The sequence below is a fragment of the Sceloporus occidentalis genome, unplaced genomic scaffold (assembly GCF_023333645.1).
Source record: "Sceloporus occidentalis isolate IW3139 unplaced genomic scaffold, rSceOcc1.0.p SCAF_5, whole genome shotgun sequence".
NCBI lineage: Eukaryota > Metazoa > Chordata > Lepidosauria > Squamata > Phrynosomatidae > Sceloporus > Sceloporus occidentalis.
In genome coordinates, this window is record NW_028316985.1 from 80715507 (window position 1) to 80733039 (window position 17533).

Below are 17533 nucleotides of genomic sequence, written 5' to 3' on the forward strand. Positions count from 1 at the left end.
GCTCCTCTTGCACCGGACCATTTCCAGGCAAATTTAAAGCGCTGGTGATCACCTATAAAGCTCTATAGAGCCTATTTATATATTATATAAAGCTCTATACAGCTTACAAATACAATCTATTTAAGGCAGGGCTCTTATATGTTTTTACAATCTATCTTGAACGAATTCTTAGCTTCCATATGTTAAATCTGGTATTATTTTGCCAATGAAGAATTACAAGGTGTTTTGGTCCAGGAATGACAATGGGTTGTTGTTATTATGATTATTCATTTATATCCCAACTTTCTCCCATTAATGGGACTCAAGGTAGCTAGCAACATATTTAAGAATACAAAGTACATTTACAAATTGTGCAATATTGTTTTTTCTTGCATAGAAAACAGCATTTTCCATTAAAAACATATACGTGGCTACAAAAAAAGAGAAAAGAATACAAAAACGATAAAAAGCTTAGATAAAATTATAAATTAGGAGGTTATTTAAAAAGTAATGAAACCATTTATAAAGTTAAAACATTAAACATTACCATTTTAAAAAAATTAATTAAAAAGATTATACAAACACTAAAGCATACAGCACATTGTTAAAACCCCATCCCATTCGTTTCTAAATGTTTAGTGACAAGAATGTTTTAGATTATTTTAATATTTCATTGTTTAATTCTATTTTAAGGGAAGGCAGGAAAGGGATATTGAGATTTTGTATGGAGTTTTAATATGTAAGCCACCTAGATTATCTCTGATAGAGAGGTGGGATACAAATAAAAGTTTTATTTTATTTTATTTTATTTTGGCTGCTGAGGAAAAGAGAACAAGGAAGGAGTCATCCTGGCCTCTATATGATGGGATTTACAGTAGACACTGAGAAGGTTCTCTCTCTTATTCCCAACAAACAGGCCTGAGAAGGTGATGGGAGAGAGTGGAGCCTCTCCACAAGATCTTAAATGGGCTCATAAAAGGAGACATAGGCAGGATACAGACCACCCATTTGTGTCGGCCTGTAGCCGCCCCTTTGCACCACGTATTGGGGCCAGGGCAGCCACAGCGGCAGCCCATAGGCCCCAATCCAGTGCTTTTTGGGACCAGGGAGGAGCAGCAAAAACAGCATCCCGTTTTTCATATACTTATCTAAATGATCATAGGAAAGCACTAGCAAGAAACAAGGGTGACAGCCTCTCCTGGTGACATAGATGACATTAATTCTGCATCTACTCTGCAGAATTAATGCAGTTTCACACTGCTTTAACTGCCATGGGTCAATGCTATAGAATTCTGGGATTTGCAGTTTTGAGAAATATTAAGCCTTCTCTGTTTGATAGCTCTGGTATTACAACAAACTACAAATCCCAGGATTCCACACAATGGAGTCATGGCAGTTAAAGAGGTGTCAAACTGCATTAATTCTGCAGTGTGGCAGCAGCCTCTGATCTTGGAAAGAAAAAATGGCCTCCATGATCACTAACGAATATCAGCCTTATTACTTCTACATTTGCTGTTGTCTATGAGTATGCAGAGGAATGCGGTATGGCTGTAGGTATGAGGGATGCAGTTAAGATGCCAATTAGTGGTTAAGGAGATGAGCACCGCCCTCTACAGTTGGTTATGACTAGATACTCATGTCAAGGGGAAACCTTTACTTTTACCTTTATAGGTATGAAGGTGCTGAGAGTTTTATGTGTCAACAAGACAATGTTGAATAGCTTACTGAGTATGCTCAGTACCAAACAGGCAGTCAGCTCTTGCCAGTTTTCCCTCAGGAACCAATTTAAAAGCTACACTGCCATCTTTTAGATATTCTGGTTCCATTCTGGTTTCAGTCTAACAAAAGAAGAAACATTAATATCCAATTGACCACTGGAGCACAGGAAACAATTGTTATCAGGAAGAAAAGGCCCAAGCAAACATAACAGATTTTCTTTGTCCATGCAAAGATCTAATTACCTCTCGTTTTCGCTGCTCCTTTTTAAGTTGTGCAATCTCTCTGTTTCTTCTTGATTCATTCATCCTGGCTTTCTCCTGCTCTTCTTTCATTTGCTTCATCAAGCGAACCTATATAAAACGTCATTCAGCCTCCTTTAAAATTAAGTTTTCTTCTTTTCTCCAGAAAAAAACATACACATACATAACTCTTCATTAATTTTCCTAAAAGGCTGAAACCCTGCTAACACCCATATTAACTTGCCATAATAATCATTCTTCTGTTTCTTTACTACCTTGAAGCCAATAAAGCCGTTATGGACAAGTTTAGCATCTCAGACACAAACAGTATCAGCATCCCCTCACATAGCTGTTTACTAGGTAGTGGTTTATTGCAGTGCGTGGAAAGCCAAATTTGTCTTTATTGTCTGTCTTCATGGTTAAAATAAAAAAAAAATTGTATCCAACCAGATTTACAAAAAAGGAAGACAGCTGTGAAACACTTTTCTCACAATGTGGGGGAACTGTTACAGTTGATTGGTTCCTTCAAGCAAATACTTACCACTTGCTAAATGGTCAACTATATTCATATGAACAAGGTCTGCAATGGAGAATAATTTCACTTTTCAACTGGCTAATACATTTAATCGTGCTTTTGAAGCAGAAAAAAAGTTACAGAATACGATGGAATACAGTCAATTTTTCAGGCCAGCATAGCCTCCAACATATTGGAGCATGCCTTTTTTCTAAATACATAAATACCTTTGTTTTCTTCATTTCTGCAACATCCTGCTGCAATTTTTTCAGTTGTTTTTCATACTGAGATTGGTTTTTCAATAATCTTGCATGTTCCTTCTGAGCAGCCTGTAGCCTTTGAAGTTCTTTATTCATGGACTGGAGCTTCTTTTCATATTCTGTTTTAATCTTTTTTGCCTTTTCTTCTGAGCAAGATTCTACTGAACCTAAATAATCATAATGGGTTTTTTCCATCAATAATAAACACTATGCTCAAAGCTTTACTTGCAATGTCAACAATTTTATTTGCGCATCACCTTTTGTGATTCTGCTAGACAATCTCATTCGCCACTATGGAGGGGAGGTGGATGCGTTTGTTACATGGCACTTAGCATAATTTAATTAAAAACAGACTGAGAAAAAAAAATGATGGGCAGAAATCTGTGTGCTTCATAACCAGGCTGAAGTTTCAACCAGGTTTTCCCAGTCCTTCATGTTATACTGTCTTATTTTTATTAGAACTTTTACCTCGGCACATTGCTTTTAAAAAGCTCTCCAGGCCATTTACATGAGAAGTTCAGAATATTCTTCTTCTTACCCAGGTTTTGAAGCACTTGGTCTCTTTCAAGCTGAGTGTCTCGAATTTTATGCTGTAGCATCATGAGCTTCTCTTCATATTGTCGTTTCAAGGTCTGAAGCCTTCGCTGGCTATTCTCCAGTTCATCTATCAGCTTCTGCTTAATGGCAATTTCACATGTGATGTTTGCTAAATCAGCCTGATAATGTGCTGTAATTTAAGATTTTTTTTAAAAAAAGATGATGGGTTGTGATATACAGCCTCTAGTGTCTCAAAAAACATATAAAACTAGGAAAGTGTTCCATATAATTTCAGAATGTTTTAAAATCATAGAGTAAATAATTCCAAAAATTAAGTATATATCCTCAATACAGTAGTTTAGTGAAAATATTAAAATATTAGCACTCTGAAGCCCAAACAACTTCATATATTATTAAAATAGTCATTCCAAAGGCCATTACATTCACACTTCTGAGATCAGTTAACACAAATTTCTGTTATCTCAAAAAGACATAAAACTAAGAAAGTGTCCCACATAATTTCAAAAAGCTAAAAAAAAGCAGAATAAAAAATTTCAAAAACTAACTATATATCCCCAATACAGAAGTTTAGCATACATATTAAAGCATTAGAGCTCAGAAGCCCAAACAACTCTGTATATGTTTAAAACAGTCATTCCAAAGGCTATTACACTCACACTTATTTCCAGAATCAGTTCATTCAAATTTCTATTCTTTAGCATGAAAAACTGATAGCATCCCTAGCAGAACCTGATCTCCTTTGGGACCTCTAGACCATAATCTAGAACAGGTTGAGGGGTGATTACAAAGAACACTTTTCAATTCTGAGTGCAATATTTTTAAATGCACTTATAGATGTTAGGTTGTATCCAAAACAGAATGGTTGGTAAACTGCAAATGTAATATTTCATGCACTGGTACTCTAAACAGCAACATTAAGTTAAACACCAGCTTGAGAACAGCCTATGAGAAAGCACATCAAAGAAAAAGAAAAATGCTACATGAGCAGAATCATCAGTATCTTGCTGAAAGGCATTTATACATAAAACAGATAGTTAAGCATCAGTGCCCTGATCCAGTTCATGAAATGGATGCTAGTACCTCCAAACTAATTCCCCTTTTAAAAAAACATGACTGCTTAAAAACTGCAAGTTTTTTAAAAAGGATTTTGTCACCTTTTTCATCAGAATCAGAATCTGATTCATCTGAACTTTCAACCACTTCCATGTCATCTTCATCTTCATCTTCATCATCATCATCTTCTTCATGATCACTAGCCTCCTGACCTTCTTCCTAGAAAAATAAAAGGAAAAAATGAAGAATATAAGATCCAAAACAGATTTAACTGCATAGTCTAATTTTAAAAGAAGGGAGGGAGGGAAAGGCAAAAAAAAAAAGGAAAAAGATACGTAGCAACACTTTTAAGACTAACCAGTTTTCATTTCACATGAGCTTTCATGAATATAAGCCTACTTCTTCAGATGCAGTACCAAGTGATAATAAATGCCTAGGTAAAAATTTTAATTTACTTCACACAAAAAAAATTCAATTTCTGTATTAAACCATTATACTCACTGCTTCTAATTCATGATTCTCTCTTTCGGAAATGCCCTTTTCATCCCTTTTCTCCTGTTCATTGTCTGTGTTCTCCTCTTTGACAGTACTATGAGAACAAATGCAATAGAAGGCATAAACTGTTGGAAAAGGGGTCATTGCTACTCAGCACAAACTAACAGCTAACTTACAGTATTGGTCACAAACTGGTACTTTGTTAAAAACAAAAAGCAATTGACGGCATCATAATTCTTAAAGTTTCAGCTAGTTTTGAAATGCAAGGGAAAACACAAAGATCCCAAGGACTTTCCCCAGACCCAAAGCATAAACCTGCATTACAGAGACAAATGGGGTAACGAAGTAGGTGGATGAGCAACAAATAGGAAAAGGGATTATGCTGCACAGCTTTTCCAAAGACACAAATCCACCACCAAAAAGGCTCTAGAAAACAGTTAAGTGATTCTGTCTGCATCATGCCAGAGCAGCTTGAAGTTAAGCTGGGTGTAAAGATGAGCTGGAACCACAAATCCACTTTTGGGGGGGAAATCCCTAAGACATAGTCTGGTACATAAAATAGTTATGTACCATACACAGAGGTAAGAAGCAAGAAGCGAGAAGAAGAAGAAGAAGGGGGGAGAGAGAGAGACCTGAACTTTTAGATGGTACCTCTTCCCTACTTGCACCCACCTCCATCTTATGGAAGAAAACATAGTGCCTTCTGCAGAGAAACAGCAAAATAACATATGCAGGTGTGGCAGTTAATGCAACACATGCAATAAAAGTCTAAGCATATTAAACCATATAAAAATCCAATTGTGTTGAATGGGGCACAGTTCCTTTAAAGTGTTCTGAATTACAGTTAATTCATCAACCTTCACAATTAGGCCTGAGACTGCCTTCATGGATAGGAACAATACATGGATTGCCTATGCACTGGCTGGGGAAAACACAGAGAACTAGTTTTATGATTGTTATATGGGGATTGTTGTTTTAAAAACAGATTTAACTAATAATTCCTATGTTTATTTTTGCATATGCTGACCTTTCAGAATGGACTGCACAAGCAGAAATGTAAATTCAAAAATTAAGAAAAAGGATGCTGACCTACTTCCCCAGCTTAAATGAGGCCTCTCTGATACTGCCTTTCTCAGTGTGACTATTTCCAATAACACAGAGGAGAGAAGAGGAAACATACAGACTGTGCAATGGGGATATTCTAGATTTTATGAAATCGTAATAAAATACCCACTGTAATGGGCCACAGATCACTAGTGTACAAGACCTGAAAATATGTAAGTTAGTCTCAGAGTTTCTACAAGCAAGTTACCCCAAAGTTGTGTGTATAGAACAAGGCAGAGTGCAACTCATGAGTAAAAGGGAGAGGAACTCTGGACAACCAACATATCCAGAAGCAGATCCCCACAGCAGGGCAGACACAGCAGATGCCAGCACCCTCTCTCCCTTCTTATGAATTCAAGCATGTGATGTTATTGAGCTGGTGTGGTGTAGTGGTTTGACTGTTGGATTAGCACAGACCAATATTATTATTATATTCTTATTCAACCATGGAAACTCACTGGGTGACCTTGGCAAGAAACACTCTTTCAGCCTAAGAAAAATTCAATGGCAAACCGACTCTGAATAGATCTTACCAAGAAAAAACTATAATAAGGTTGACACAAGTCAGAGTTGAAGGCACGTAACTATCCAGTAATAAGACCAGCAGAAACTACTTTGGGGCAACTTCTTCTTTGATACCAAATCTAAAGAGATGACAGGATAGCTTGTATTCCAATATTCTACTATTTTGTGCCTTTGGTTTTCTTCAACTCTCTTCCATTTACTGTACTAATTCACTCAATGATCTTGGTCTGTTTCTTGGTCAAAACCAATGACCTTATAATGCAGGTTCACAATTAAGATCTTTCCTGTAATTCTTTGAGAACTTTAATTACTACACTATGAAACATGAGTAATAAAAGAGCAGAGTTCACAATTAACCTTGCATTTATAGTCGGAGAAATGAGACATAACTCTACGCCTAATATAGCACAGGGCTCTTTACGGATCCATTATATCATGAAAACCTTCTCATCTACAGTCAAAGAGTCTCCTTCTGATTGCAAAGCCAATTAATCAGAATGTATATGATCATATACTTTTCATTACGAATTCTTTCTGTAGTGAGAACAGTTATTCTACCCAATAAAGTCACCTAACACATCCTTAACATTCACACAATGTCTGCAATCCACTGAGCATAGCATAAATGTCTGCAAGCAGAGATGCACTGAACCAGTACCACAGAACCCCGATGCAGAACAGCAACATTGAGCAACACATACCAATGACGGGGTGCCATTGTACAATATGCTATGTGCAACTTCAATAAGCAATGTGCAATGCTGCTGTATGTACAATTCCATTTTTACCACCATCAGCAGAATACGTCTGTTGTGCTATGACAAATAATTCACCCCATGTGCATAACACAACTAAATCCAGCCAATGTCTTCCATATGTTTGTATGAGAAAGAGAGCTTCAGCCTGACATCTCTGGCTACCAAAACTGGTGTTTGTTGAACCCTAATATGATCAGAATGTCAAACAAAAAATGTAAATTGAAAAAATGATTTTAGGAACAGAGGAAAGGCTAACTGAAAGCCAGTGTTGGTGAACATGCAGCAAGGCCTGCTCAATGCATGTATTTAAATGTCAGAGCACCTGATTATCACTAAACCCCAAGCTTTGTCTCCTAACCTCCCTGAAGGGTGAAGCATCTGATTAAATTCTTTCGGTTTATATAGTTGTGGCTTCAAGGTTGGCATATGTTAAATATTCGAAGTCTTAATACTTCCAAGCATGAGGGAGTAGTACAACAAAGTTTAGCTTCTCTGTGATAAAACAAGTCAATTTATTTGATGAAGAACTAAAGTATTTTGTAGAAGTTAGGAATGCCATACAAATTCCTATCCAGGAGAATTGTTTTCTACTGTGGTACTTCCACATGACTGTAGACTTTGCTGTTCAAAAAACCATTAAAAATAGTTTAGGATGTTTGCATAGATTTGTCCTGTACATAAACTGTTTTTCCAAAAAATATATATATTTTAAAAAAATAGTTTCAGGATTGAACCTTAAATTCTATTCATGTTTGTTCTTAATTACAGGCATGTATAATTATTAGCTATGAGTCCCATTTTAGGAGAAAGGTGGGACATATATCCCCTCTCTCTCTCACAGACACACATATACACACACATATATATACTCTGAACCGAATTTAAGTCAAAATCCTGATTGCTCTGTGTGCTCAGTAGTCAAAATGATTATAATATAGCTTTTGGACTTCTTTCTGTGTAATCAACTAAACTTTTATCATGTAACCACAATAGAATAATTCAATGTACCTTAAATAACAGATGCTTACTTCCTGATATCACTAGCTGATTTAACACAGACACCACTATCCTAAATGAGTTCTATTCAGAAACATACCACCATCAACAGAACACTTAATCACCCTGAAGCTGTGGGATTAGGCTTCAATACATGGATTTTGTCAGGACTTCAGTTTGGTAATTCTGCTTGTATACTCGCCACATGCAAAAAATTAAAAGCTGTCTAGTGTTGCCACTTTTTTGTCTATGTTTGCAGAGTTCCTATGTCTTTAAAAGTGAAATGAAAAGCAAAGAATTCAATATAAAAAGAATGTCAAAGCAGACTATTGCCTCTATTGAATTCCTGCCTGTGACAAAACCATAAAAACATGAATTCCCGGCTACAGGAAAGACAGTGACGCAGAGCTGATCCCTCCTGTCTTATGGTGAATTATATCATTCCCCACTGAATAATGGCATGAAAACACAACATGGCACCTGTCTTTTGCATGTGTTTCTTCTTGCAATTCCAGGTTATTCTAGAACTAATGCACACAAACACATAGGATGGACATAAACAAGAGGACATAAATAAAAAGTGCTCATCCCCAAATGTTCCCCCAGTATACCATATCCTATAAGTATTCTTGAAGATTTCCTGCCTGACAGGATCAGATTAGGTGGGATAGGAGAAAGTCCTGATGCATGAGCAGACATCCATCTGCCTGTGCTACTCTAGATCCAAGCCAACCCTTTATGTTACATCATGCAGGAAACTTTGAAGACACCTCTAAGGTGAAACAGTAAATGAACAAGAAAATGAAATATTGATGTTCCAGATCTATTGCTCAAGTAGTTTTCTGTAGACTGGTTTTTTTAAATATCAGGGATCGGCTTGCTATAAAAACTCAGCAGGAAAACTGAAAAACATAATCAAAATTATCTGACTAAATAGAGTTCATGCCATAATTTCTTAATAATCATTTTGAAATGGGTTCTAGTTTACACCCAGCCCCCTTTAAACTGCTCTGGTCATTTTCAACCCCAGATTTTCATATATGTATTATTCATATATATTATTCATATATATTATTTGTTGGTAGCTGCTTCAATCTGAGGGCCATTGTATAACAACTGACAGGAATTAGTTTTAGGGGAGGAAATCATCTGACAAAACTCTTTTGCTATATATATGTAGAATAGGTTGTGGATAGCTTTTTTGATGTTGTTACAATGACAGTTTAATTAAAAACCTGGGAAACATTCCAACCTTCTTTCTTCTTGACTGCTTTCCTCAAGTTTCTGCAGCCTTCAAAAGCACGAGGTACAGTATTGGAAGGCCAAGCCAATGAAGAACAAACCAGACAGTGAAAAGCAAGAGTAACAAGAAGGCAAAAACAAAAAAATGACATATGAGCTTGTGGATTTCAATTTTTTTAAAAAAAGAGACACTGTCAAAAGACCACCAATAGTGTAAAAAAAAAAAGCAATGCATTCTTCACAGCTTTAAAGTCATTAGAAAATAAAGGGATGCTACATACTGGGACAATGTTCTAGGGAGCTCCCACTGAAGTAAGTGGTAACTATGAAGAAACCCTTCCCAATGCTTTTGTCTCTCCTATAGATGAACAAATCTGCCAGTGCTGGTTTCCCAGTCTTAAGTTAGTTTAATTCCATTGCTGAAGAAGTTTGTGAACTTGGTTAGCATCTGCACAAAAATTCACATTCATTTTTGTATGAATTTCTTCCCATATGCATTTTTGCAAGCCATTTTTCATAATATAAGGCATTTTTTGGTATATTGCTTCTACTAATGTATGCACTCTTTCCCCCTTGCATATGCATTTTTGTATGCAATTTCAAATCAGAGAATCGTCAATTATATTTGTAAGCCACCTTGAGTCCCTGTACTGGGAGGAAGGTGGGGTATAAATAAACATAATCATCATCACCATCATCACCACCACCATCATCATCTCCACAAATTTTGAAGACAGTTTCTCCCACACGCCTAGTATCTCTAGCCATGTGCTTTTAAAGGGAGGGAGCCACATGGTGACTACATGGTTTTACTGGATAATAACTGAGCTGGACTGATTCTAGGGGTATTTGGTTCGGAATACAAGAATGAGCCCAACATCTGCCCATTCTTGTAGACTCCAATCACTTCTCCTGGCCCAGCAACAAATAGTATGGAAGCATTCACCTCCATTTTTTTTATTAACCACAACTGGCCATATTATCCAAACCCAGATAAACTACAGTTAATTGTAACTACAGTTAGTGAAAACAAGCCAATTTCAAATTGAACTCCACAAATAAAAATTAATAAATAAATCAATTATAGTTGATGAGGCTAGTCCATTTTTCTTAGCCTCACCTAAGACTAACCAGAGGTTAAGATTCTTATAGTACACTAAGTAAATATCCTCCTACAACTGCATCAGAGACCGAAGAGGGGAAGGTGTAAGCCCCATGGAAGATTAGGTTTGCTTTAATCCAAATAAATAAATCCTATATCCTCTCCTGAGAATGATCTGAAGTCATACAATATGGTTTTGCTAATGGAGGTCTGGCTGGGTCACCTCCAGGCTGTTCCAAACTCTTTGATAAAATGTGGTAAATTGGTGTACAGAAGAATAGTGGTTATTTTCAAGAACTCCTATAGTGTAATTTGGGGGTGTTTTAATTATTTACTTTACTAGATGTGACATCTTTCTCCTAGCAGTACTCTTAGTTACATGATAGTTTACATCATTTTTCATATTCAATAATTTTAAGTAATATTATAATAATAATAAATAAATTGTTTATTTATAGACTGCTTTTCCTAAGATCAAAGCGGTGTACAGCATATAAAATAGGTACAATAAAAATAAAATGGGACATTAAGACAATGTAACACACATTAATATAAGTTACAATCCAATGTCAATTATTTAAAAACATACAATTCAAAATATTAAAATCCCAGGTATATATACATCGTAGTCAATAGGGGAAGACTTTTATTACAAGGAATTGGGAGGATAAGCTTGTAGGAAGAGGTACGTTTTTAATGCCTTTTTAAAGGCCTCCAACGTTCCACTGAGGCGGATCTCTTCTGGTAGAGCATTCCAAAGAGAAGGCGCTACTGCTGTAAAAGCCCTTTGATGGGTAGTCGCCAATCTCATCTTAGGATGATTGAGTAATAATGTACCTGTTGTTCTGAGAGTGCGGGGTGGATTATGCAGGGAGAGGCGTTCCCTCAAGTAACCCGGGCCCAAGCCATTTAGGGCTTTAAAGGTAATAACCAACACACTTATAATGATACAGGTAGAAGCCTGAAGGATAGAAATAAATCTCTTGTGATCCCTTTTGCCAAAAATTGCCTTATTTAGAAAAAGGTGCAAAAACCTTTGTGCGTTAAGATTTCAACAAATATTTTTTTAAAAAAATATTACTCCACATTTCATATGAAAACTTCAAGTCTTTATATTTTTGTCATAATAAACAAAAACTTTAGAATTCAATATGTGTCAATTATAGCTTGTTAGAAAGAAAAATAAACCTCTATTGTTAGAGCAATGAAAAGAATGTAGCATCCATGCCTAATTTTTTTAATGAGATGCACAGAGAGGGGTATATGAATTACTTTCAGTGAGGTTTGTGATTGCTGAAACTGTGACACTGAATGACACTGAAACTGTGAACCAAAAGAGATGGAGAATTTAATGAAATATGTAGTAGTCAAAGGCAATATTAATGTGGAATAATTAAACATAGCTTACGGGTATCTATTTTGGAAGTATCTTAGAAAGCCAAATAAACTCACCAAATTTATATAAGATTAACTTCTCAGCTCCTTTTTAATTTGTTGCTTAATAGTTTTAGTCATGTTGAACATCATCAACTCAACTGCAGAGACTCTCTCTTTCTCTCTCTTTCTCTTGCCCCCACAACAGACACACACTACATTTCCCACAAGAATGGGAGGAAGGAATATTGTCCATGCTCACCTTACACTTCAAGTCCTTATAAACAGAGCTATTACATTTGATAGAAGTTTAACTGACTGAAGGGCTATACAAATTGTTATGTGTGAAAATGAATCAGTCCAGAAGAGCAGCAGGCCAGTACTTAAGTTATTACTTTATACAACTTACTGCTTCAAAAACAGTGTTTAAAGTAACAGTCAAGGCCCAATATTTGTTCAGTTCACTTTTTCTTTCACTCCCAACACTGCTAAGGTGGCTCTCACCCTATACTGCTATTTGTATGCACCTGACTTTATGTAAGCACAGATAGAGACCAGTAGGAAATCTAGGCACTAAAATACTCAGGACAACAGCAACTACAAAAAAGCAGCAACAAATGTCAGATAAAATATGTCCTTCTTTTGGCCAACTATGAATGTGTTCGTATTTATAAGAGATAAATGTGATATATTAATTTTACAATGATATTTAATAGGAAAGCAAGGACTACCATCTACAAGTAGGAATACTGCATGCAATTTATTGTCCTTGTTTTATTATTAACTTTACGAACTAAAATAATGTATGTTGAACTTGTTGCAGATTGCAGGAGTTAAAAACTAAAGAAAGAAAAGGAAGGGTGTATGCAGTGATACAGAAAGGTGGCAAGCGTAAGCAGAATATGAAGAAAGCAAAAGAAGCCATTCTAAGAACTATTAACAGTTATTATCTTTCAAATAAGAATGTGTACATGAATCATCACATTGATGGCTGCAAAGTGGGCCATGAGATGGACCACTTGCTTAAGTGTGATACACGTGACAATACATACAAGGAAAGCATCAAAAGGGTCTTTTTCACCTTATAAGTTAACAACAATCTTTTTTTTAAAAAAAAGAAAGACACATTTCTAGCTAAACATAAGAATTTTAAAGTGTACCTCTTTTTCTTCTTCTTTTCTTTTTTCTTCAGTTTTTCTAAGTCTTTTTTAGCTAGATCAAGAATTTCAATTGTTTCTTTATCAGAAGGAAGCATTGCAGCAGAAAATGCTGAATGGCCACCAAAGTATGCTGGCCTGGTGGAAGCTCTCGACAAGTTGCGCCGAAGGTTTTCATTTACAGCTTCACTTTCCAGTAGTTTTGCCCTAAACATACAAAAAATATGTAGAGGAGAAAGCAGAGGCAGACACATTTATTAGATGCATTTGTTCCCACTCTTGTCTCCTCCTGTGACACACTAATGAGGAGGCTGAAAGATTTTATTGACTTTTTCTTAAACAAACTGTACCATTATGTCAAAACCCAAATAAATCAATTAATCTCAGCTACAGTTTTCCTGAAACTGCCCAATTCCCAAAGTTAGCTTGCATCCATAAATCATTATTACGTCTATCTACATTTAGAAGGCAATTCCATAATAATAAACCCATAAAACATGGGTTTCAGAGAAACAAGTCATGCCAGACAAATCTTATATCTTTCTTTGATAAAATTACCAGCTTGGTAGATGAAGGGAATGCTGTGGATAGGGTATATCTTGATTTCAGTAAGGCCCTTGACAAAGTTTCCCATTACATTCTTGCAAACAAGCTTGTAAAATGTGGGCTAGAGAAGGTAACTGTTACATGGATTTGTAATTGGTTGACCGGCCAAACCCAAAGGGTGCTCAGCAATGGCTCCTCTTCATCCAGGAGAGAAGTGACCAGTGGGGTCCCACAGGGGTCTGTCCTGGGCCCAGTGCTATTCAACATCTTTGTCAATGACTTGGATGACAGAATTGGGGGCACACTTATCAAATTTGCAGATGACACCAAATTAGGAGTAGTAGCTAATACCCCAGAGGACAGGATCAAAATTCAAAACGATCTGAATAGACTACAAAGCTGGGCCAAAGCTAACAAAATGAATTTCAACACAGAGAAATGTAAGGTACTGCACTTAGGGCGGAAAAATGAAATGTACAGATATAGGATGGGGGACACCTGGCTGAATGAGACTATATGTGAAAGCGATCTGGGAGTCCAAGTAGACCACAAGTTGAACATGAGTCAACAGTGTGATGCGGCAGCTAAAAAGGCCAATGCAATTTTAGGTTGCAGCAATAAAAGTATAGTGTCTAGATCAAGAGAAGTAATAGTGCCACTGTATTCTGCTTTGGTCAGGCCCTACATGGAATATTGCATCCAGTTCTGGGCTCCACAATTCAAAAAGGACATTAAGAAAGTGGAGTGTGTGCAAAAGAAGGGCGACTAAAATGGTGAAGGGCATGGAAACCATGCCCTATGAGGAACGACTTAGGGAGCTGGGGATGTTTAGCCTGGAGAAGAGAAGGTTAAGAGGTGATATGATAGCCCTGTTTAAATATTTGAAGAGATGTCATCCTGAGGAGGGAACAAGCTTGTTTTCTGCTGCTCCAGAGACTAGGACCTGAAACAATGGATGCCAGCTGCAGGAAAAGAGATTCCGCCTCAACATTAGGAGGAACTTCCTGACAGTAAGGGCTGTTCAACAGTAGAACACACTCTCTCGGAGTGTAGTGGAGTCTCCTGTCTTGGAGGTCTTTAAACAGAGGCTGGATGGCCATCTGTCGGGGATGCTTTGATGAGAGTTCCTGCACGGCAGTGGGTTGGACTGGATGGCCATCTGTCGGGGATGCTTTGATGAGAGTTCCTGCATGGCAGCGGGTTGGACTGGATGGCTCGTGTGGTTTCTTCCAACTCTATGATTCTATGATTCTGTAGTTTGTCTTGGTTGAGGTTAACTGTTAAAAGGCAGTTAAAGTCCCAGGAGTGTGTTCACATGTACATAATGTGCAGCCTATGGAGACCCTAAGGTGATCCTATCATGGGGTTTTCTTAGCAAGATTTGTTCAGAGGGGTTTGCACTTGCCTTCCCCTGAGGCTGGGAGGGTGTGACTTGCCCAATATCACTCAGTGGGTTCTCATGGCTGAGCAGGGATTTCAATCCTGCTCTCCAGAGCCAGAGCCCAATGTTCAAACCACTACACCATGCTGGCTGTAGACATGTGCATATACAATCCCATATATTTTGGTGTGTATGTGTGCGCACGCATGTATGTTTATATACATACACACACGTATACACAGAGAGAGAGAGAGAGAGAGAGATACAGAGAGAAAGAGAGGGGCAAGTGCTTCCTATGGTTAACTATACAAAGACACTATCTTTAAATTACAAAGGCTGGTGTAACTATAGGGTCATTTACATCATGAAAAAAATATATAAGTGAGCCAAAAGTTTTACAGATGAGAAATATTACCTAAGATCTTCAATTTCCTTGATGTAGTTATGAATCATGTTGCTGATTTCTTCATTACCTTCACCTTTAAAAAGAAGGGATTAAACATTTAAAAATGTTTACCAGGATTGCCAAACAGATTAAAATTATTTAAATACAGTCGGCCCTTCTTATACACGGATTTTTTATACACGGATTTAAGCATACACGATTTGAAAATGTTCCAAAAAAGTATAAATTTACCTTGATTTTCCATTTTTTATAAGGGACACCATTTTGCTATGTCATTATATGTAATGGGACTTGAGCATACACGGATTTTGTTATACATGGGAGATCTTGGAACCAAACCCCAGTGTATAACAAGGGTCCACTGTAAATTGATTTAAATAACTGAAATTTGAGGAAGTGTGTGTGTGTGTGTGTGTGTGTGTGTGAGAGAGAGAGAGAGAGAGAGAGAGAGAGAGAGAGCATAAGTACACACACATGTGTATGCATGTTCCTGTCGCATCATCCAGTTCTGACTGAAAGATGGTAGAAGGACTAAGCCAAGGGCTGCATCTATACTGTAGAATTAATGTAGCTTGACACTGCTTTAACTGCCACGGTTCAGTGCTTTGGAATTCTGGGATCGTAGTTTTGTGAAATATTTAGCCTTCTCTGTCAGAGAGCTCTGGTGCCACAACAAACTACAAATCCCAGGATTCCATAGAATGAAACCATGGCAGTTAAAGCAGTGTCAAACTGCATTAATTCTTCAGTGTGGCAGCAGCCAAAGTGGTTGATATAGCAGTAATTTAACAAAATGTAGGAGGCCGACACACTGGCACTCCAGCAAAGGTTATACACATTTAATACCACAAGGTAAAGGTGAAAGTGGTCCCTTGACATGAACGTCTAGTTGTAATCAACTGTAGGGCATAGCGCTCATCTCCATTACTAAGCTGAAGGGCCAGCGTTGTCCGAGGACTACTCTAGTGGTCATGTGGACAGAATGACTGCACTGAACCTGTTACCTTCCCACCAAAGTGGTACCTGTTTATCTACTTGCATTTCCATGCTTTCGAACTGCTAGATTGGCAGAAGCTGGGACTAGTGACAGGAGCTCATCCCATAATGCGGCCCTTGGGCCTCGAATTGCCAACTTCCAATCTTCCGATTGTCAGAATTGGTGTCCTAACCACTAAGCCACTACTTATACCACTAATAGCACAAGAAGGAATGTCTGGGGTTTGACTCATAAAGAGTTCTACTGGTTTACTTAATACAGTGGGCCCTTTGTATCTGCTCTGGGTTGGTTCCAGGACCCCTGTGGATATCAAAATCCATGGATGCTCAAGTGTTATTAAATATAATGGCATAATAAAATAATATCCCTTATATAAAATGGCAAGATCACAATTTGGTTTTTGGAATTTATATTTTCTCAAGCCATGGATGACTGAATCCATGGATAAAGAAACCAAGGATACAAATGGACTGACTATACATACAAGTTTGTATATTCAGCATACCCAAGTATTTCATATAGCCTACTAAGTTCTAACATGTGGAGCATCCTCCCATTTGTGAAATCAATCCATAAAGATCAAACAGTGAAGAATCCTCGAGGTATCTTTACATAGCTTAGTTAGAATTTTCAGCCATTACATGATTCACATAACTTGCCACCTTAGGAAAGCAAACATGGACAGTGCCATGTTGGGATTTTATACCCTAACTAACTGCTCTCTATTTATGATAGGATGCTATTGCAATGAATGTGATCTATATTAACCTCAATTGAGAAAAACTTAATATTACAAGTTCTTAATTTTAAGAAGTGCCCAAATATTTATCTTTAAGTCAGGCAAGGCTTGTGCATTTCTCTTGTTTATCACCATAACAGCAACTTAAGCTCTTCTTCTCACTTCTTATAGGTGTACAGTTTGCTTCTGCCTACCAGCCTTGCCTAGAAATATCCAGGTATCACAGATTGTGGGGTATTTCTATATTACTGGGCCTATTCTGTATATTTCTTGGGTCTATCTAATTACTACTCAAGAGTAGTCAGTTCAAATACCCAACATTATCATGGATAAGTGAAACCCTATTAGTAAAATATTTCTATGACTTGCTTTCCAATCTATCTCTTAAG

The 17533-nt window shown here is 37.2% G+C and overlaps 1 protein-coding gene across 8 annotated transcripts in view; it reads right to left on the reverse strand.

Moving 5' to 3' along the window:
- KIF21A (kinesin family member 21A) overlaps positions 1-17533 on the reverse strand; it is a 118348-nt gene that overhangs the window by 42251 nt on the left and 58564 nt on the right. For all 8 annotated transcript variants that reach the window (XM_089524490.1, XM_089524488.1, XM_089524487.1 and 5 more), the window contains exons 10-16: positions 15418-15481; positions 13079-13282; positions 4824-4911; positions 4424-4541; positions 3250-3438; positions 2679-2878; positions 1941-2048 (exon numbers count right to left, since the gene is read on the reverse strand). In XM_089524490.1, coding sequence (XP_089380616.1) covers positions 1941-2048; positions 2679-2878; positions 3250-3438; positions 4424-4541; positions 4824-4911; positions 13079-13282; positions 15418-15481 — 971 coding nt within the window. The remainder of the gene's footprint in view (positions 1-1940; positions 2049-2678; positions 2879-3249; positions 3439-4423; positions 4542-4823; positions 4912-13078; positions 13283-15417; positions 15482-17533) is intronic.